Genomic DNA, 22,419 nt, shown 5'->3' with positions numbered 1-22,419 from the left:
ACATAATAGGTACTTAATAAATTATAGCTCCAACTGTTTCCACTTCCACTACTACTGTTTTTATGATTGTTTTCACTTTTCACTATCAGCTCAGTTTTGCCAATCAGATCATTATTAGGGTAAAGTTAGATCTTATTATGCATTAGTTATGCACAATTCTATTGTTGTAACTGGAAATAGAAATACATAATGATCCATTCACATCAGCTAAGTTTTTCCTAGCAAAAAGGTTTTACACACTTATTAAGGGGCAGACAAGAAATGTTTAGTCTTTTTTTTTTTTTTTAATGTTTGTTTATTTTTCGGAGAGAGCGCATAAGTGGAGGAGAGGCAGAGAGATCCAAAGCGGGCTCTGCATTGACAGCAGGGAGCCTGATGTGGAGCTCAAATTCATGAATCATGAGATCATGATTGAGCCGAAGTCAGATGCTCAACTGACGAAGCCACCCAGGTGCCCCACATTTAGTCTTATTTATATGATTAAAAGTGCTATGTGTAACCATTTTTACTATATTGGTGTATCATTTAAAATGAAAAAATGAAAAGCGCCTGGGTGGCTCCATTAGTTGAGCATCTGACTCTTGATTTCATTTGGGTCATTGTCCCAGGGTCATGGAATGGAGCCTTGCATTGGGCTCTGCGCTGAGTGTGGAGCTTACTTAAGATTCTCTTTCTCTCTTCCTCTTGCTCTCTCCCCTGCTTGTGCTCTCTCGCTAAAATAATAATAGTAATAATAATAAAATTATAAGATGATTTTCAAGGATTCTGAAAATCAAAAGAAAAATGTGTTTGTTAAACATATATACAGAAAATAATTTACTCATTAGTAAACGGTATTTTTCTGGAGTTATTATAATAACTTGAATTATTCCATTTCAGGAGATAAGTGGCTCTGAGCTATGCTTCCCAAGTGGGCAGAAAATAAAATCTGCTTATCTTCCTCAAAGGCAAATTCATATACCAGCTGTTTTTCAGTCTCCTGCTCATTACAAGCAGATTTTTACATCTTGTCTCATAGGTATGACTGTTATCTTTCTATTTTATTATAATTGGTTGCTGCTTAATGTAAGTAGTATAGCTGTGAGAAAACATAGTATTTTATACTGTGAATTTTCACATTAATTTCTCTACTTGAGATTTGTTATTTTCCATATGTTCATTCCAGTTTTCAGCAGTAACTTATATTCTAATTTCAGGTCAAATAGAGTGTCAAAAGTAGGAAATGACAGTATTATCTTTTACAAGTTAGAATTTTTCATTTTTTAAAAAATGTTTGTTTATTTTTTAAAGAGAGAGAGAGTGTGTGTGTGAGTGAGTGGGGGAGGGGCAGAGAAAGAGGGAGACAAAGAATCCCAAGCAGGCTCCAGGCTCTGAGCTGTCAGCACAGAGCCCAATGCAGGACCCAAACTTGCAAACCATGAAATCATGACCTGAGCTGAAATCAAGAGTCAGCCACTCAACTGATTGAGCCACCCAGGTGCCCTTCATTTTTTTTTATTAAACTAGAAGTGTTACTGGGGCACCTGCGTGGCTCAATTTAATTTAAAAAATTTTAAAGAACTAGAAGTGTTACAGATGGTTTTGTTTAGAAATTTTAAGTATGATGCATGATTAGTTTTGAATTTGTTTTACTGTACAAGGGCAAAACTTGCCTTTAAAAAAATGAATATCAATGTGAGGTTACAGATTACTCTGTTAAAAGTCTATTTTCAAACTTAGCCAACAGTACGCATGATACAAACACAGAATTATTTTGTATTTAATTTTCATTTGTATTTTTCTATTTTGTAGAACATCTAAATATATTGCTGTTTGGGTTGGCACAGAGGTTGCACAAAGCTCTTTCAAAAGTCGACATATCATTTTACACATCATTAAAGGGAGAGAAACTGAAAAATGTAGAAAGTAATGTGCCATCCTGCCATCATCATCAACCTGCAAAACTTGTCACGGTTAAAAAGGAAGGTCCAAATAAGGTATTGTTCCCTGTTACTCACCTGTTGCCCCAGTGAATACTTGTCCTGTAAAACGTTTCAGCACCTATTGCTTTATGACCAGCATAGTTAAGGAGCAAGTCTTGATTAGGAGCCTTCTACTTGAGGTGTTAGTAAGCAACATACAGTAAACTCCCAGTAAATTTTTACTGAAAGATTATCTGTATTCTAGGATATAAAAGTATGAGTTAAGATAACCCTTCAAATTGCCTAGGAACCTATTGCATAGTGGTAGATGGAGACAAACATAAAAGGAAATTTTATGTAATAGTGTAATTGATAGAATAGAAAGGATATGCCCAGGTTACAGTGAGAGCACTGAGAAAAGACTATGTCCAACCTGAAGTCTTAGAGAATGCAGAGGTGAGCCTAAAGAATTGAGAGTTGAAGTAGTCTGCTGTGTGATCCCCAGTACAGTAACAGATAAGGCCTGGGGAATATAAAAGCATACTGATTTAATTTGCATTGCTGATAGCATGTTATTATGGAAAGAAGTCAAGTTAGTAAAATGTTTATGTATTGTGTATATAAATTGAGATATAAATTTAGTTGTCAAAGGCAAGCATTTGTAAATAATACAACCATAGAATAAAATAGAGCCATCCAAAGTCTTTTTTTCTTTTTAAGACAATTTGATGACATGGTTGTCATGCATACAGTATGTGATTGTGTTAGGTTAGGTTATGGAATAGAAAACACATCATTATCTGAGTTTTACTCTTTTTAAAAGAACAATGTATATGTGTGTCCTTGTGTGCACACACACAGTAACATGAGCAACAAAAAAAAGGCCAAAAAGAAATGCACAAGATATTTCTTGTAGTTGTTTCTAGGTAGCTTTCAGGTTGTCTACTGTGAACATTTTCAATTGGGAAAACCAAAAATTTTATTTTTCAAATAAACTTATATTCTCAGAATAATTTAGTTTTTTGATAAAGAGAAAATAAATGTAAAGTAAGTGATTTTAAATTTTTATTTATTTAATATTAATAAAAAGATTAACTTGTATAATGAATAATTTATTAGAGTACATTAGTGCTATGTAGCTTTTTATAGGAGTCTTGACAAGAATAGTACAAAAACAGTAAAATATAAAATTTTTCTTACTAAATTATAATATTCTCTTTCTCTTAGGGTCGTCTCTTTTATACCTGTGATGGACCCAAAGCTGACCGATGTAAATTTTTCAAGTGGCTTGAAGAAGTGACCCCAGGACATTTAACACAGGAAGCCTCTCTACCTAGCATGGTTTTAAATGATATAAAGAGTATTGGCTTATATCTAAGAAGTCAAAAGATACCCCTCTTTGAGGAATGCCAGCTTTTGGTGAGGTATGTGTCTTGGTACCAAATAATGCCTGTAATTAATTATATCAGAAAATAATAACCTCATATGATTGTTACCAGTTTTAAAAGAGATTGAGCTAGGTAAAGTGTCTAAAAGATAGAATACCTCAGTTTTTCTAACTGTAAAATGGAAATAATTTTCTAAAGGTATTTTTGCCCCCTCTAAACATCAAGCAGTTTCAGCAATATCAGGAGAACTGACAGGCATGCTACTTTTCTAATCATTTTTATATGTAGTCATAATCCTTAGGGAAACCCTGTTGAACAAACCACAAGAATAATTTTTATCAGTGCAGGATAATAGGTAGTGGTCATTCACAAGCCTTAACTAGTTAGTTTTATAGGATAATACAATGCTACATTTTGGAAACATGTCTTCTAAAAATGGAATTATCCAAAAAGTAGCTCCAATGAATATTTGCATGGTAATTTAATAACATCTATGGGGAGTTTATACATGCCATGCATTCTTCTAAACACTTTGCATGTATTATTTTATTTAATCATCAAAATAACCTAAGAGATATAGAAATAATGAGGATAATTTATTATAGTTATTGAAGCTGAGATACTCTTTTATGTACTTTTTTGATACTTTTCCTAGCTTAGTCTCTTTTATTTTTTAATTTTTAATATTTTTTTAATGTTTTATTTATTTCTGAGAGAGTGAAAGAGAGAGGCAGCATGAGCAGGGGAGGGTCAGAGAGAGAGGGAGACACAGAATCTGAAGCAGGCTCCAGGCTCTGAGCTAGCTGTCAGCACAGAGTCCAACGCGGGGCTCGAACCCACGAACTGCGAGATCATGACCCGAGCCGAAGCTGGACACTCAACTGACTGAGCCACCCAGGCACCCCAAGCTTAGTTTCTTTTAAAACTAATGATAATTCAGGGCACCTGGGTGACTCAGTCAGTTGAGTGTCTGACTTTGGCTCAGGTCATGATCTCATGGTTCCTGAGTGCAAGCCCCGGGTCAGGCTTGCTGCTGTTAGCCTGTCAGTGTGGAACCAGCTTCAGATCATCTGTCTCCTCTCTTTCTGCCCCTCCCTCGCTTGTGCTCCTCTCTCTCAAAAAATAAATAAAACATTAAAAAAAAAGAAAGCTAATGATAATTCTGTGAGGGTTGTACTGTCTTCCTATTTTTTTATTTTGTGTACATGGATGAAAGTATATAAACATACACTCACCCTGGTTCTCTCCTTTTAATACTGTATTTTAAAGATGAAAAAAATATTGTACTTTCAAACTTCCACTTATAAAGTAAGTCCTGGGGATATAATGTATAGCACGGTAACATTATATATGTTATATATACACATATATAATAGCTATATATATAATAATATATATATCAAGCCATTATATTGTTACACCTGTGGCAACAACTATGTTATTGACAATTGTATCTCAGTAAAAATTTGTACCTTAATATTTACATTCATTTTTGTTTTTACTCATTTTGCAGAAAAGGATTTGACTTTCAAAGAAAACAGTATGGCAAGCTGAAGAAGTTTACTACTGTAAATCCTGAATTTTATAGTGAACCTAAAAGCAAACTTTATCTTAAGCTGAGTCGGAAGGAAAGTTCTTCAACATATAGTAAAAGTAAGTTGACCTGATCATGTTGGTGACAGACTCTACTCTTGTATTTCAGTTACATACAGCTCATTCTTTACATGAAAGAGGTTTTACAAAGTACTGCTTAATGGTAGCANCTCCCTCTCTCTCTGACCCTCCCCTGCTCATGCTGTCTCTCTCTCTCTCAAAAATAAATTAAAAAATTTAAAAAAATAAAATAAATTATTCATTTTTGAAAGTGAGAGAGACAGAGTATGAGCAGGGGAGAGGCATAGAGAGAGGGAGACACACAGAGCACAGAGCCTGACACAGGGCTCAAACTCACAGACCGCGAGAGCTGAAGTCAGACTCTTAACCGACTGAGCCACCCAGGTGCCCCTAAAATTTGAATTTTTAAAAAAAATTTTATTGAAGGCTAACAAAATCTATTTTCATTTAGAAAGATTATACCAGCTTCTTGGCATTATATAAATAAGTATATTGATTCAGCTGTACTCTGACCTAATGTCAAAAATAGACTGAAAATGTGGGCACCTGGGTGGCTCAGTCAGTTAAGCATCCGACCCATGGTTTAGGCTCAGGTCATGATCTCAGTTTGTAGGTTCAAGCCCTATGTTGGCATCCTGCTTGGGATTCTTTCTCTCCCTCTCTTTATTGCCACTCCCCCACTCACAAGTCTCTCTCTTTTTCTTTCACTCTTTACTCTGTCTCTCTCAAAATAAAGAAATCAACTTTTTTTAAAAAAAATTTTTTAATGTTTTATTTATTTCTGAGAGAGACAGCGTGAGCAAGGGAGGGTCAGAGAGAGAGGGAGACACAGAATCCGAAGCAGGCTCCAGGCTCTGAGCTAGGTGTCATCAACACAGACCCGATCCGGGCTCAAACCCATGAACCGTGAGATCATGACTTGAGCCGAAGTTGGACGCTTAACCGACTGAACCACCCAGGCACCCCAAGAAATCAACTTTAAAAAAATGAACTGAAAATTTAATAACTTTATTGATACTTCTGTCATTGTCTGCACAATTTGACAACACTAGACCACAAGTTTTAGATAACTGGAAGTAAAATCCTTAAAAGAATTTTTTTTCTAAGGAGCTTAGATGCACTACATTGGGTTAATTATCATCTTTGGCTTCATGACCTACTCGTATCATTGGTCCTCACCTAGAGTGCTTTAATTATTTAATTATTTTAAATAATGTAATTATCTGTGAATCTATAAACTGAAACAAAAGCAAGTACCTTTGTAGCTACGTACATTTAATATAAAGTAACCCCACTGACTCATCTGGCTGTCTCCTGACCTAAGGTAATTATCATTTCCTCCCTGTGTTCATCAGCACCTTGCTCCTCTTTGTTTAGAAGTTTACATAAATGAATTCCTGAAGAGCGTACAGTTAACCGTTGAAAACATAGGTTTGAGCTGTGTAGAATCACTTATACATGGATCTTTAAAATAAATACAGTACAGTATTGTAAATGTAATTTATCTTACGACTTTCTTAATAAAATTTTCTTTTTTGTATCTTTATTTTAAGAATAAACAGAAAATTCATATAACATACAAAATATGTGTTAATTGACTGTTTATGCCATCTGTAAGGTTCTGGTCAATAGGCTATTATTAGGTAAGTCTTTAGGGAGTCAAGTTATATGCAGATTTTTGACTGTGGGAGGTTAGCACCCCTACCCTCCATATTGTTCAGGAGTCAATTGTAGTTTAAATTTTTAGTTTTTTTAAAACATTAAAGTGATATAAATCTGTAATCTTTTGGAGTTTACCTTTTTCACTTACTGACATATTGTTGCAATATAGATATTTTATTGATGTTGATCTGAAATCTAGAGTCTAGATTACTTGCTTTGCTATATCAATTTATTTTGTGAATGTGCCACAGTTTATTCATTTACTCTTCCACAGATGGTGATTTTGGTTTCTAAGTTTTGCCACTGTGAACAGTATGCTACAAATGTTCTTGTACTGTCTTATAGATACGCAAGAGCTTCTTTTGGATATAATTCTAAGAATGAAAATGCCCACACCTTCAGGTTGTAGTGCCAAACTCTTTTCTAAAGTTGTTACGTCAACTGATATTCCTACTATCTTGCATCAGCCTGCTCAGATGGATGTAAAAGGATCTCACTGTGGTTTTAGTTTGCATTTCTCTGGTCACCAATGATGTTGAACAGCTCTTCATGTGTTTTTGGTTATGTATGTTGTTTCTTGCCCATTTTACTATTGTTTGTAATCTTATTTATCTTTCTTATATATTTTTAATGCTAATCTTTTGTTGATCATGTATATTGTGACTATCTGCTCAAAGTTTGTATCCTGTCTTTTCACTTTACTTTTATTTATTTTTTAAGTTTCATTTATTCAAGTAATCTCTACACCCAACGTGGAGCTTGAACTTATGGCCCTGATATCATGAGTCACACGCTCTTCTGACTGAGCCAGCCAGCCAGGCTCCCCTTCACTTTTCTTTTAATACACTCTGGTCTGTTAGGGTTTTTTTTTTTTTTGGATAATGCTTTCTGTATCTTTAAAAAAAATTTTTTTTTCTTTTTTAATGTTTGTTTATTTTTGAGAGAAAGAGACAAAGTGTGAGTGGGGGAGCGACAGAGAGAGGGAGACACAGAATCCAAAGCAGGCTTTGGGCTCTGAGCTGTCAGGACAGAGCCCGATGTGGGCCTCGAACTCACGAACTAAGAGATCACAACATGTGCCCAAGTTGGACACTTAACCGACTGATCATCCAGACACCCTGCTGTGTCTTATTTTTAAAATCTTTCCCTACACTGAGGTCTAAAATTATTCACCTATATTCTCTACTAATTTTTTTTTTTTTAAGATTTTTATTTATTTCTAGGAGAGAGAGAGACAGCGTGAGCAAGGGAGGGTCAGAGAGAGAGGGAGTCACAGACTGAAACAGGCTCCAGGCTCTGAGCCGGGAGCCAGCACAGAGCCCGACGCGGGGCTTGAACCCACCAACTGAGAGATCATGACCTAAGCGAAAGTCGGACGCTTAACCGACTAAGCCACCCAGGCGCCCCACTCTACTAATTTTTTTAAAGTTTTGTTTTTGACTTTTTTTTTTTACTTCTTTAAAGTTTATTAAGGTTTTCTTACTGACATACTACATGAGAAAATCTTCAGTCCATTTGGAGTTTTTATTTTTTTTGTAAATGGTATGAGATAGGGATCCAATTTCATTTTTTTCTCTTTAATTAACAGTTTTACTAGAATAGTGATCATTTTTTATTGATTAGTCCTGCTTTTCCTCTCTAAATTGAAATGCTATCTTTCTTATAGCCAAGTTCAAAATAATGCTGATCTGTTTCTGGACTCCCTATTTTATACTAGTGTTCAATTTGTATATCATTGTGTCAATTCCATACTGTGTAAATTATTGTGGCTTCATCTATGGTATACTTCCTCCCTGCTATTTTATTACGTTTTGGAGCTCATACACTGAGATTGTTTTAACATTTTAATATATTGAGGTTTATATTTTAAATTGTTATTATCTTAGTAGATTGAAACATTTATTATTTGGAGACTCTTCATCTCTGATAAAACTTTTTTCTTATAGGAGACTCTTCATCTCTGATAAAACTTTTTTCTTATAATCTAATTATTAATATAACTGAGATTTATTTTGATTAGTATTTGATAAGTCTTCTAATACTCTTGTTCCACCTTTGTGTGTTCCTACATTACAAGAGTGTCCCTCATAAATAGCATGTCTGAATTTTTAAAATTTTGACTTGTGTATGGAATATGTCCTATATTTAAATTTGTAATAGTAATAATAATAATATGCTTGGGTATGTTTCTACAATTTTAAATGATTTCTCTTTATCCCATTTTATCTATGCTCTTTTAAATCCTTTCTTGCTTTTTTTTTGAATTGATACTTAAAATCTTACCCTCCAATAAGACAAGAACTTGCAAAGCACTCACACTTCTTGTTTCTTTCTCCTTTTTTTTTTTTAAAGCGATTGTTTCTTCCTCTTGACTTTTTCTTTCACTTTACCCTTACATCATGTTGGTATTTTCTAGAATGGTGCTACTCAAAGTATGATCTGCAGACTGGTTCTAGTACAAAAACCATTACTGGTTTCCAAAGAGAGGTGTGGAGCTGCACCAGGGTGTTATGAATCACCCATATCAATAAGGAGACAAGTTTAGTTGTGTTTTGTTTTGTTTGTAGCAAGACTTTCTGAATGAAGGAAGCATTGTATTGATTTGTTAAATTGCATTCTAGCACAGACTTTTGAATAGAACTAATCTAAACCTATAAATTTGAGGTTAGTATGGAATTATTTTCTATCTTCTTTGAATGTAACTACTTTTTTAATTTTTTAATTTTTTAAATATTTTTCATATTTATTTTTTTGGGGGTGGAAGGGCAGAGAGAGGAGATACAGAATCCAAAGCAGGCTCCAGGCTCTGAGCTGTCAGCACAGAGACCAATGCAGGGCTTGAACTCATGAACCGTGAGATCATGACCTGAGCTGAAGTCGGACACCCAACCGACTTAGCCACCCAGGCGCTTCTGTAACTACTTTTTAAAAGATGACTCAGACTTGTCCAGGGTAATTTAATTACATTTGTTTCATGTATCTCTTTTAGCATTTCCTAAATTTTTGTCTCAATGTATTTCATCAAAAACTGTTTTGAATATATGTTGTTGTACGGTAAACCTTCTAAGCCTTGAATACTTGAGAATATTTTTATTATGCATTCATAATTGAATGATAGTTTGGCTGCATATACAATTCTAGGTTCTAAATTCTTTTTATTTAATAGTTTTGACCCCCAGAAGCAGCAATTTTATATGTTTTAACCAAATATTAATATGCTCAGTTACCTTCTTACTGTTGAAAAACTGTTGGCATTTGTTATTCCTTTGTATGTTGTTTGCTCTTTCTGACTGGAAGCTTTAGAATTTTCTCTCTATTATAGTTTTATATTTCCCTATAATGTATCTAAATGTGGATTTTTCCTTTTTCTCCTCTTGGGCATACCGTGGGCCTTTTAAATCTATTAAGTCCTCTATCTCCAAACTCATCCAGTATATGCATTACATATGTACAGCTTTTTGTATGTCAGTCATACCTCCATAAGGTGTTAAAAAAAAAAAAACACTAAAGTCCTTTATCTTTTTTTTTTTTCTGGGAAATTGATTTACTTCATTTCTTCAAGTAATCTTCAGTTTATTTTTATTTCTCAAGACTTTTATTATTCCAATGTTAGCACCTCTGACTCAACATTTCTTTTATATTGTCTGGCTTTTGTCCTTTCTTCCTTCTAGGAAATATCCTCAGTATGGTCTTCTAAATTGCTTAGTTATTCCTCAAATGTATCCATTCTGTGATTTATCCCATCAATTATAGCTTTATTTCAGCTGCCATATTTTTTCACCCTGATGTTTTTGTTCAACATTTCTTTTTCATTACTTTTGGTTTTTATTTTGCATTGCAACTATCTTCTCTTACTTCTTGTAAAAAATCTCTTTGCCAGCCTAAATTTAAGTGATTAATCCATCTGTTCTGGTATTGCTTTTTCTATAGGACTCTATAACCCAGTATGTTTTTCTTTTGAAGTCTTTGTTCTCCTTAAGTGTCTCATTATTTTGGCCCATGAACTAATTTTCCTCTGGTGGTATCAGCTGTTCCTTCTGGACAGTGCATATAGGTGAAGGCTGACCACAGTCTGGTCAGCTCTAGTAAGGTCAGGGAGTTGGGTTCAGTTCCAGATCTGCAATTGACTGGCCTTGTATCTATGGGTAATTTAACTTCTTGGGGCCAGTCTTCCTTCCACAATAAAATGATGATGATAATAATAGCAGCTATTTGACATTTAAAATGTCTATTGACCCAGAATATAATATAGGTTATTGTGCAGGAGGGGGGTTTAAAGATTTTATTTTTTTAAGGTAATTTCAGCACCCAACATAGGCTCAGATTTACAACCCTGAGATCAAGAGTCACATGCTCCACTAACTGAGCCACCTAGCCTGCCCTAAGCTATTGTGTTTTACTATAAAGAAAATTCCCATAGATACATGACCTGCCAATAGATTCTGATCTATTTACCCTTCCCTGGGGCCCAATGGTTACGTGGGTAGCTGTCCCAGTTCTCTATTCTTTAGCTTGAAGGCTTCCCCTGATAGTCTTTGTTTTAGAGGGTTACATTCTCAAATTAGCCTTAAGACAGATCCTGGTGTCCACTGCTCCAAGAGTGATAGAATTATTCCATCATTCATTAATGTTCAGCTGAGCTTCTACGCTCACAATTCCTCTGTGTCTCCTTGCTTGGTGAGTGAGCCTGAGTGCACTGTGGGAATCTGCTGGGAAGATTCTTCCTCTCCCCCCAGCTCCCAGAATTCCTTTCCATCCTCTGCATAGGATTTGGAGTTTCCTAGCTTAGTAAGATTTTATCATCATCCTTTTCATATTCTCTTTGTGGCTTCTGTAGGACTCTCACTGCTCTGAAGTAAGCATGCCTTTCCCTGTCCCACTGGCTATTTTCTAACATTGTGTTGGGTTTGTGTTTTAAATGTCTCCCATCATTTCATTGGGATAGAGAAAGAAAAAGTGAACAATTTCTGTCTTGAATTGGAGATATTTTAAAAAATTTTGATGATTGGGTTAAATAAATACTGGCAAATAAGGAATAAATTGTTTAAATATACATTACCTAAGTTGACAAGTATTTTTAAAAAATTCTATATAAAATATAAATGAACTTTTTAAAAAGTAGTTTCCTAAACATTTTCTAAGACAGTAGTTCTTTGAGGGTATGATAAAAGTCATTGTAAAAAAAATAGGTTCAGTGGCTAAATAAATTTGGAAAGTACTGTGTTAAACAAATAACCTTAATCTAAGATTTTTTCAGAACCTTAAATATGCTGACATAAATTGGGCTTTTCAAGATGGGAATGTAGCCCAGTACACTATCTTTTCTGGTGCAGTTGAGATTTGTGGTGTGTCAGTTAATTTTCAAAGTTGGTTAAAGTCAGGGATTATAATAAATAATGCATATGAACATTAAATATTTTAACTTAAAATATATGAAATAATTTAATGATTTCCTGATGAAGAATCAAGGCTTTTGCTTAGAAGATGGGTTTTTTCGTTGGAGATCTTTTTTATCTTGTATAAACTATACCCACGAATATACCACTCATAAAGATTAATCATTCTGAATTCTTAAACATGGAAAAAGAACTTTTGAAGCAATCTAAGTGGAGAATGATTTAAATGTTTTTAATTTCTTTTCTAATCTTTTACATATACCTCACCTATGCCTGAGTCAAAAGCAGTTTTTTGTGTTTTGTGGTTTTCTTAAAGCAAATCTTAATTCTTTCTAAATTATTACTTTAATTTTCTTAAAACAATTTTCCTTCTTATTCATATAGTTCANGGGGGGGAGTGTGAGCAGGGGAGGGCCAGACAGAGAGAGAGACACAGAATCCAAAGCAGGCTCCTGGCTGAGATGTCAGCACAGATTCCAGTGTGGGGCTTGAACCCACCAACAGTGAGATCATGACCTGAGCCAAAGTTGGACACTTAACTGACTGAGCCACCCAGGCACCCCGCAACTGGCTTTTTTAAAACCAAATCTTAATTAATTCTTTCTAAATCTTACTTTAATTTCCTTAAAACAATTATTTTTTCATACTCATAATAGTTCAAATAATTATATTATATATAATTATAACTAATCAAACTGGTATAAATAAGTTTTAGAACAAATATCATTGACTCTTTGTAATAGTAAGCTCAACTGGTGGTAGAAATGGTGTACAGGTTTTGTGGAAAGTAGCCTACTAGCTATGCGTGCTCAATAGGCAGTGGAGATGGTGTGTTATAGAAAAGGAAGAATGTTAATTCCTCTAGAGTGTCAGTTAAGGATAGGTCCATTCAGAGAACTTGTATTCTATATCCACAGGTTGCCCACTTTATTTGAGCATGAAAACCATTATATGGCAGAGCATCTTTTAGACTAATGCTCTACCTTGGGAAAGTCTGATACAGTTATAAAGTTTTCTTTTTAAAAATGTTTGTTTATTTTGAAAGAGAGAAAGTGAGAACATGAGCAAGGGAGGGGCAGAGAGAGAGAGGGAGGAAGAGAATCCCAAGGAGACTTGAGCTATCTTCACAGAGTCTGTCATGGGGCACATTCTCGTGAACCTAGGGCTCGATCTCATGAACTGAGATCATGACCTGCGCCAAGATCAAGAGTGAGATGCTTAACTGACCGAACCACCCAGGTGCCCCTCAATCTTGTGTTTTTTATTTTTATTTTTTAAAGAAATAACATAGGACTAAACATGTAAGAAATCCAAAGTACTTTAAATTGAGCATAGTTCTAAGTTCCTGAAAAAATAATTGTCTTTTCAGATGATCTTTGGGTGGTTTCAAAAACCCTAGACTTTGAATTGGATACTTTTATTGCACGTAGTGCTTTCTTTGGACCATCATCTACCAATGAGGTGGAGCTACTACCTTTGAAAGGTTATTTCCCCTCTAACTGGCCCACTAACAGTAAGTATTGCCATGCTTATATTAATTTATATTAAAAGAAGAATGATAAACATAAGATGCATTGTGAGTAAGGATGCTAACTTTGTTTGGGATTATTTAATTAAAGCCAACAAAAAGCATCTACCTCTATATCCTATTATTGTAAAAATGTATTGCTTAGTTTTTGTGTTCCTGAAAAATGGGTATAAAAGTCAAATATATAAATATTTCTGCAGTTCAAGTCTCAGAGGGCTAACAATATAATAAAATTTTGAACCCTCACTTAAGTAATTGGTAAAGTTGATTTTTACACAGGCTATACCTGATTTTTAAAAATATAAGCATTAAACATATAAATAGTTATTTTCTCAAATAGTTTCTTACATCAAGTTTTTGATTCTCTTGTCTTTTTAATTCTTTCGGTTATACTAATAGGGTACATTTCGTAAATAAATCGTTTTTTTTACATTGAGAAGGTCTTCTAGATTTTGCAAGAGATTTTGCAACCAGCTGAATAGGAGAGTATGATTTTTATTTTGAGGGTATTTTATCATCTGTCTTGGGAAATTTTTAATAAGTTACTAGGCTACCAGCCTTATTATTTTAATAAAGAAAATTTTAGGCTGAATCCCTATTCAGTTCTAAGAATCTGTAGATTTCTTTATACATCTTGATCTCTGAAATAATTCCTGATGGTTGAATTTCGTCTATAACTAAAGACAGCATTTAATGATTCATTAAGAACTTCATATACATTTTTAACTTTTGATTTTTTTCTTTAAAAACTGAATAAAGCTAGTCAACTAGCTTGAGTCCAGTAAGAGCCTGCCTAATTAACTAAACATTTGCTACTTAATTTGTCACTTTCATATATGTATTTTAATATTTGTTACAGTTGTTTCCTCAGCAAAATCAGCATTCTAACTTTCTGCTTTCCATATATTTCTATAAAATAGTTGAAGAAATGAAAGAAGATGTTCAGAAGTTATACAAATACTATACAGCACAAGGTGGTATGCCGATTAGGTGGAGCTGTCAAGCAGGGTCACCACCTGCTAACTCAAAACAGTTGTTCTTGCTCATTAGTTGATATATAGAAGTCCAAGTTTGATTTAAGTTATGCAATTTATAGATACCTATATAAAAAGTATAAATAAGCAGATCATATAGTAATTTAATGTGTAGAAGTACCTCCCCATGTACTTAAGGGTTTATTTTATGTCATGTGACTAATGCAGCAGCAGAGCTCTGAGTTGTGTAAACATTTTTAATAGTTCTTCTATGATCCATTTTATTTTCATTAAATGATCAGTTTCTGCATTCCCTCTACAGTAGTGGTCCATGCATTGTTGGTTTGTAATGCTAGCACAGAGCTGACCACTTTGAAAAACATTCAGGACTACTTTAATCCAGCTACTCTACCTCTAACACCGTACCTGTTAACAATGTAAGTTATTATTTACCAATGGTCATTGATATTCAAAAATGGTGACTAACTGTGAATATGAAAATGCAAAGTACATTACATAAATTTTTGCCAAAAATATTTTAATTATCTTTCAGAGATAATTCAGACGGAAGTTACTGTCAGTAGTTAAAAGGATGTTCCTATAAATTTTGCCTTCCTCAAGGAATAATATTTTAAGGATCTTTTGAGTGTTGATTCTTTTTATTCATTTCTGTTTTTATGCCACAAATTATTTAACATCAAAAAGAATCCTTTTAGTGGGAATGCAAACTGATGCAGCCACTCTAGAAAACAGTATGGAGGTTCCACAAAAAATTAAAAATAGAACTACCTATGACCCAGCAGTTGCACTACTAGGTGTGTATCCAAAGGATATAGGAGTGCTGTTTCAAAGGGCACATGCATCCCAGTGTTTATAGCAATGCTATTGACAATAGCCAAAAAATGGAAAGAGCCCAAATGTCCATCAACTGATGAATGGATAAAGAAGATGTGGTATGTAGATACAATGGAATATAACTCGACAATCAAAAAGCATGAAATCTTGCCATTTGCAACAACGTGGGTAGCACTAGAGCATATTATGCTAAGTGAAATTAGTCAGAGAAAGACAAATATCGTGTGACTTCACTTATAAGTGGTATATAAGATGCAAAGGTGAACAAAAGGGAAGGGAAGCAAAAATAATATAAAAACAAGGAAGGAAACAAAACATAAGAGACTTTTCAATGCAGAGAACAAACTGAGGGTTGCTCGTGGGGTGTTGGATGGGGGGATGGACTAAATGGGCAAGAGGCATTGAAGAGGGCACTTGTTGGGATGAACACTGGGTGTCATATGTAGGTGATAAATCACTGGATTCCACTCCTGAAATCATTGTTGCACTATATGCTAGCTAACTTGGATGTAAATTTAAAAAATAATAAAATAAAATGAAAAAAGAATCCTTTTAACAGGTTGAATTCAGTATGTATAGTAATACTATTTTTTTAAACCTAATTTATTTTGAGAGAGAGGGAGCGTGCATATGTAAGCAGAGAAGGGACAGAAAGAAAGAGAGAGAGAGAGAATCCCAAGCAGGCAGGCTCCATGCTGTCAGCACAGAGCTCAGTGTGGGGCTTGATCTCATGAACTGTGAGATCATGTCCTGAGCCAGTCAAGGGTTGGACTGTTAACAGACTGAGCCACCCAAGTGCTCTATACTAACTTTATTCTTTTCTTTTTTATGTTTTATTTATTTCTGAGAGAGAGAGACAGAGTGAGCAGGGGAGGGTCAGAGAGAGAGGGAGATACAGAATCTGAAACAGGCTCCAGGCACTCAGCCACCCAGTCTTCAGCTTCCTGAGCCGAAGTCGGATGCTTAACCAACTGAGCCACCCAGGCTCCCCATGTACTAACTTTATTCTTAACATAACCTTAATTTCTTGAGTTTTAAAATACCCCTTTTTAAAATATTGGAAGTGATGTTCTCTTAAATTCCCTAATATGGTAGATAAAGTCTATTTTCCAATTTGGAATGTTATGGGTGCTTTCTTTCTCTCACTATAATGAAGTTCTAGATTAAAAAATAAAAATCATTCTGATTCCATTATGTTATTATCTATCTTTGTTATTTAATCTTTGAAATGAATTCATTGTTTATGAAAATAGAAATAAAATCAATGTATTACAGTTTTACCTTAAATAGAGGCTGTATTAATTATCAAGACAGCCTGTATGACAGAACATGGGCTTTAAAGTCAGTACACCACTTATTATCTGCATGCTTTTTGGGTAAAAAATAATATTTCTGCATCTTATTAAGGCTAAATAACTACTTCTTAGTATTTTTTTAAGACTACATCAAATAGGGGCGCCTGGGTGGCTCAGCTGGTTAAGTGTCTGACTTTGTCTCAGGGCATGATCTCATGATTCATGAGTTCAAGCCCCATGTCAGGCTCTGTGCTGACAGCTCAGAGCCTAGAACCTGCTTCAGATTCTGTGTCTCTCCCTCTCTCTCTGCCCCTTCCCCTGCTCATGCTCTGTTTCTTTCTCTCTCTCAAGAATAAACAAACATTTAAAAATTTTTTAAAAAAATAAGTTACATCAAATAATATGTAAAATGCTTAGCATAGTGCCTGCACATAGTTGGTATTCAATATAGTATTAAAATGTTAATTTTCTTCTCCACCACCCTCCTTCAAAATGGAGCATTTATCCATTTGTGCCCTTAAAAATGTCCTCTCTGATCCTTATGAAATGAAGGTTATTAATAGGTTTACTCACTATTTAAAAAACCCATAATTTTTCTTTCATTTTTTTTTTTTTTGCTGCCTTTTTACTAGGTCTTCATCAACTATAGTTAGCAATAAGAAAGTCAGTAAGAGAAAATTTATCCCACCAGCCTTCTCAAATATCAACACAAAATTTGAACTGCTCAGCCTAGAAGCAACATTGCAGTTAGCTAGTCAATTGATCCAGGCACACAAGTTAAATGAGGATCAAGCTACAGCCTTAATTCAGATAGCTCAAATGATGGCCTCGCACGGAAATGTTGATGTGAAGGAACTGCAAACACATACCCTCCCTATCACGATCATACATGGTAAGGAGCAAGAAAGAAAACCCTTCTAAAAAATATACTATTATATATGCTTTTGTAACTCTGCTTGTAATTCCCTAACTACAGAAGATTCCAGAATGACTCTACTTTGATTATTTTGAATCTGAGCCTAGTCTAGTAAGCTATTAGATGAGAGCAGAGCTGACCACCCTGAAAGGGGGAATAGGCAGCATATCTGATGAATGAATAGCATTATATAGTCGTTATTCACAGTATCCAGATTTGATCTAGATATCTCTGTGTTGCACCATCAGAATGAACTTCAAGTCTGAGTAACAAAGCCTTTAGTCACTCCTAGTGAGCTCACTCTTTGATCCCCCGCCAGCAGCTCTTCCAAACCTTTAACCTCTCCTGGCCCTGCCCTACTCCCTCTGAAATTGATTCTGCCTTTAAAAGAGGAAATGGAGTTTATAACAGAAATTCCTCTCAATATCCTGCTCGCCTCCATTTTACCCAAGTTTGAACCTATTTTTACCTCTTTTGGTTCTGTCCCAGTAAAGGAGCTTTATTTACTTCCTCTTCTCCAGAGCTAATAATTCTATCTGGATTGTCACCTCTTTAGCTCATTTCCTCAAACATTCACTCCAAAGCTATTTTGTGTTATTTTGAGAATTTATATGACATCCGCCCTGTCAACCAAGCTAGATCCCTGGAGTCATCCTTGATTATTCTTTCTCCTTAGATGAAGTGACTCTCTTCACTTCTTCACATCTTCCTCCTCCTCTCTGTTTATCTCCCCCCATCCGATCAGTCACCGAGATGTTTCACTTGTGGTTTCTACCTTTCTTTCCTATAAGTTTTCTCTCCAGGTCTCCATCTAAGCCTTCACTGTACCTCCATATGGCCTGGTGGTGAGAAGGTGGGCTCTAGAGCTGGAATCCTGGATTTATATCCTGGCTCTCTTATTTATTAGCTGTATGGTCTTAACAGGTTACCTATCTCTTAGCTTTAATTTCCTACTTTGTAACATGGAGTTGATAATAGCATCTTTCTCTTCAGGTTGCAGGACTATGTGAGTTAACATTGGTAAAGGGCATAGAATGGTGTCTGGCACATAGACAGCACTGAGGAAAGTTAGCATATATTATTGCTAGCTTATTGGTTATCTCGTACTCCTTTCTAACTGATCCACCTTTAGTTTTACCTTTTAATATTTTCACTCAAGTAGTTTTTACAAAATAAGGTCTGCCTAAGTCACTTCTATTGCTGAAAATCCTTCAGTGACTTTCCCTGGTCTGCAAGCCAAAATTTAAACTTTTTAGCCACACTAAGCAGAACTCTTGTGATTTATCTTCTTGCCTACCATGTCCGCTTTGTCTCTTACTTGTTTTGCTATAGGCTCGATAGAAATAGGTAACATCTACATACTTTGTCATGCCTTTGCCTGGAATGACTCTTTCTTTAAGCAGCCTGGATATCTTATGCTGGAAGACTTAGCTCTGCTACTTCTTATTTTTAGGAAGCATTCCCATCTCCACCAAAGCAGAGAGGAATGTTCTTTCTTTGATACAATAATAGTGTTCCTTCACTTTGATTTCCTGCGTAGAATCATTAAACATGGACGTCTTTGATCACTATGTATTATATGTATCTATGTATGTATGTGCAAAGCACATAGTAGTCACTCAGTGGATGTTTTCTTGAAAAATTAATTAAATGAAAGGGAGCAGGAAGCAGATGGATGAAATATTTCTTGTACTTTCAAAAACTTATTTATGACATTGCCTTTATTCTTTTTCCCCTTCCTTCAAAATAATTAGGTGTTTTTGGAGCAGGGAAGAGTTATTTGCTGGCAGTGGTGATTTTGTTTTTTGTACAGCTATTTGAAAAGAGCGAAGTTCCTATGGTTGGAAATGCAAGACCATGGAAACTTCTCATTTCTTCTTCTACTAATGTAGCTGTGGACAGAGTACTTCTTGGGTAAGTATGACTAGTGTATTTCAGTATCTAATATTTTTTTTATTTTTATTTTTTTACAAGTTTTATTTATTTAAGTAATCTCTACACCCAACGTGGGGGCTCAAACTCATGACTCTGAGATCTAGAGTCACACACTCCTCCACCTGAGCCAGCAATGTGCCCCTAATTAAGCAATTTTTGATCAGTTAATTTTTCCATAGTTTTGCCATTATAAATAATATTGTGACAAAATCCTTAAGTATAAAACTTTGTCTCCGTTTCTGATTCTTTCCTTTGAAACAGTCTCATGTCTAGAATAAAAGATATAAACTTTTTTTTTTAATTAAGTAAGCTCTGTGCCCAATGTGGGGCTTAAACTCTCAACCCCTAGATAAAGAGTTGCACTTACTAATTGAGCCAGCCAGGTGCCCCAAGATATAAACATTAAAAAAAAATTTTTTTTAATATCACATTTTTTTAAATGTTTCATTTTATTTTTTGAGAGAAAGAGAGAAAGTGTGAGCAGGGGAGGGGCAGAGAGAGAGGGAGACACAGAATCCAAAGCAGGATCCAGGCTCTGAGCTGTCAGCACAGAGCCCGACGTAGGGATCAAACCCACAAACTGGGAGATCATGACCTGAGCCGAAGTTGAAAGCTTAACCGACTGAGCCACCCAGGCGCCCCATAAAAAATTTTTTAAGTTTGTTTGTTTGTCTATTGCAAGTTTATTTATTTATTTTGAGAGATATAGACAGAGAGAGAGGCAGAGCCTGATGTGGGGCTCAAAACACCATGAGATCATGACCTGAACCAAAATCAGGACTCAGATGCTCAACTGACTAAGCCACCCAGGTGCCCCAGGATATAAACATTTGTAAGCTTGCTAATATATTTTGCAAAATAGTCCTTCAGAAAGGGGGTGATGTGTGTATAAGAATGATCATAGCCTTTGGAGGTAGACAGACTTGCCTAGGTTGAATCATGGCTGACTCCACTTATTAGCTATGTGACCTCAGTGAAATACCTCACTTTTTTTTTTTTTGGAGTCCTCATCTCTAATATTGAGATATTATCATGCAGAGCTATAATGAGTATTAATTGAGATAATGTATGTAAACATAAGGTATGTATTCCTAATAAATCCTGATGCTAAGTATATGGTAGCTACTGTTTCTGAATTATGTTGTTAGAGTCCATTTTATATGTAATAAATACTAACATCAGCATTTTTATAAACATTTAATGAACCCTCAGTTGAATTTAAGAATTCTCTATAAAATGCATTATATAAAAAAAACTTTTAGCTTCATTGCATTTACTCTGAGTTTGACATTTCAGATTGACTACTATAACTATAAAATACACTGTTACACAAAATTAATTTTAGTAACATAAATATTATATGTAACTTTGCCTAATATTTTTCTAAATAATCAGAATCTATTTTACCTTGTTTTCTTTAAAGGCTTCTCAGTCTTGGATTTGAAAAGTTTGTCAGAGTTGGGAGTGTTAGGAAGATTGCCAAACCAATTCTACCTTATAGGTAAGAACACTGAATTCCAAAAGTCACAGAGTGCTGAAAGAAGTATAATATTTTTTAAAGTTTATTATTTATTTTTGAGAGAGAGAGAGAGCGCGCTCACGTGCAGGCCCACATGAGTGGGGGAAGGGCAGAGAGCAAGAGAGGGAGAAAGAGAGTCCCAAGCAGACTCCACACTCATCGTGGAGCCTGACACTGGGGCTTGATCCCACCACCTCGAAATCATGACCTGAGCCGAAACCGAGAGTCACTTGATCAACTAACTGAGCCACCCAGGTGCCCCAAGAAGTATCAAATTTTATATAACTCTTACCTTAAATTTGGTTTCTGAAGAAGAGTAGAGAAAGCTTTATCTTTTTTTGGTTAACTTAGAAATCTGTATTTTACTGTTTTATACCATGAAAATGGGATAAAGAGAAATTTCTTTTATGTAATACTTTTTTTTAGTTTACATGCTGGTTCAGAAAATGAAAATGAACAACTAAAAGAACTACATGCACTTCTGAAAGAAGACTTAACTCCTCTGGAAAAGGTCTATGTCAGAAAAAGTATTGAGCAGCATAAATTGGGAACCAATAAAACCCTGCTGAAGCAGGTAAGTTTGTTTCTTAATTTATATGTACCATTCAGATTTCTCTCATTCTTGTTGATGGGGAATATTTCCTTTAAATAAAACAAATGCCTGTGATAGTTTAGATTCAAATAAGGTGTGTGTATGTCTATCCAGTGCATGTTTTATCCTCTCACAAAACGTTCTTCAAATTTGTGAACAGATCCAGCTTACTATGACTGAGTTATCCTTTCTCCTCTTCTGTATTTGTGTATGTGTGTCTGTGTGTGTTTGTGTATGTTTGTGTATTTATAATTTTGAGAGAGACTGAGAGAGTATGTGCGGGGAAGGGGCAGAGAGATGGGGAGGGAGAGAATCCCAAGCAGGCTTTGCACTGATAGCACAGAGCCCGACATGGGATTTGAACTCATGAAGCTGTAAGATCATGATCTGAGCTGAAATCAAGAGTCATATGCTCAACCAACTGAGCCACCCAGGTGTTCCTGTTTGTATATCTTTTTATAAGCTTAAAGAGGAAAGAGAAGAAGATTTTATTATTAATAAATTATTTTCTAATTTATTATACAGGTTATATAAAAATATATTATTTAGAATAATTATTTATTATTAAGAAAAACTTCCCCTTAAAGAGGAAAGAGAAGATAGATTTCTTGGCGAGATAAGTGAAACTTTTTCTAGGTGAAATAGGAGAGGAGAAGGAGGTCTGACCTGGGCAAAACATCAAGTGAAATTTATCTTTAATGTTTTCCTAGAAAGCCAAGGCTTTCAGGGTCTGTTTGTATCTGAGAATCTAGGAGGCTCCGATACTTGCTTCTAGATATTGGGAGCCCAGACCAGACACACAGTATCCTCACCCATAACAGGCAGCATCAGCCCCTTTATCAGC

General features: G+C 35.1%; 1 protein-coding gene across 1 annotated transcript in view; it reads left to right on the top strand.

Moving 5' to 3' along the window:
• Nucleotides 1–22,419, top strand: part of ZGRF1 (zinc finger GRF-type containing 1) — an 88,401-nt gene that overhangs the window by 49,782 nt on the left and 16,200 nt on the right. The window contains exons 13-22 of the mRNA XM_077754995.1: nt 880–1,018; nt 1,792–1,976; nt 3,129–3,325; nt 4,803–4,942; nt 13,331–13,474; nt 14,786–14,900; nt 17,246–17,505; nt 19,284–19,443; nt 20,888–20,965; nt 21,410–21,557. Of these exons, the coding sequence (XP_077611121.1) occupies nt 880–1,018; nt 1,792–1,976; nt 3,129–3,325; nt 4,803–4,942; nt 13,331–13,474; nt 14,786–14,900; nt 17,246–17,505; nt 19,284–19,443; nt 20,888–20,965; nt 21,410–21,557 (1,566 nt within the window). The remainder of the gene's footprint in view (nt 1–879; nt 1,019–1,791; nt 1,977–3,128; nt 3,326–4,802; nt 4,943–13,330; nt 13,475–14,785; nt 14,901–17,245; nt 17,506–19,283; nt 19,444–20,887; nt 20,966–21,409; nt 21,558–22,419) is intronic.

This window comes from Crocuta crocuta, unplaced genomic scaffold (genome assembly GCF_008692635.1).
Source record: "Crocuta crocuta isolate KB4526 unplaced genomic scaffold, BGI_CrCroc_1.0 scaffold52, whole genome shotgun sequence".
NCBI lineage: Eukaryota > Metazoa > Chordata > Mammalia > Carnivora > Hyaenidae > Crocuta > Crocuta crocuta.
This window is presented reverse-complemented; position numbering and strand designations above follow the sequence as displayed.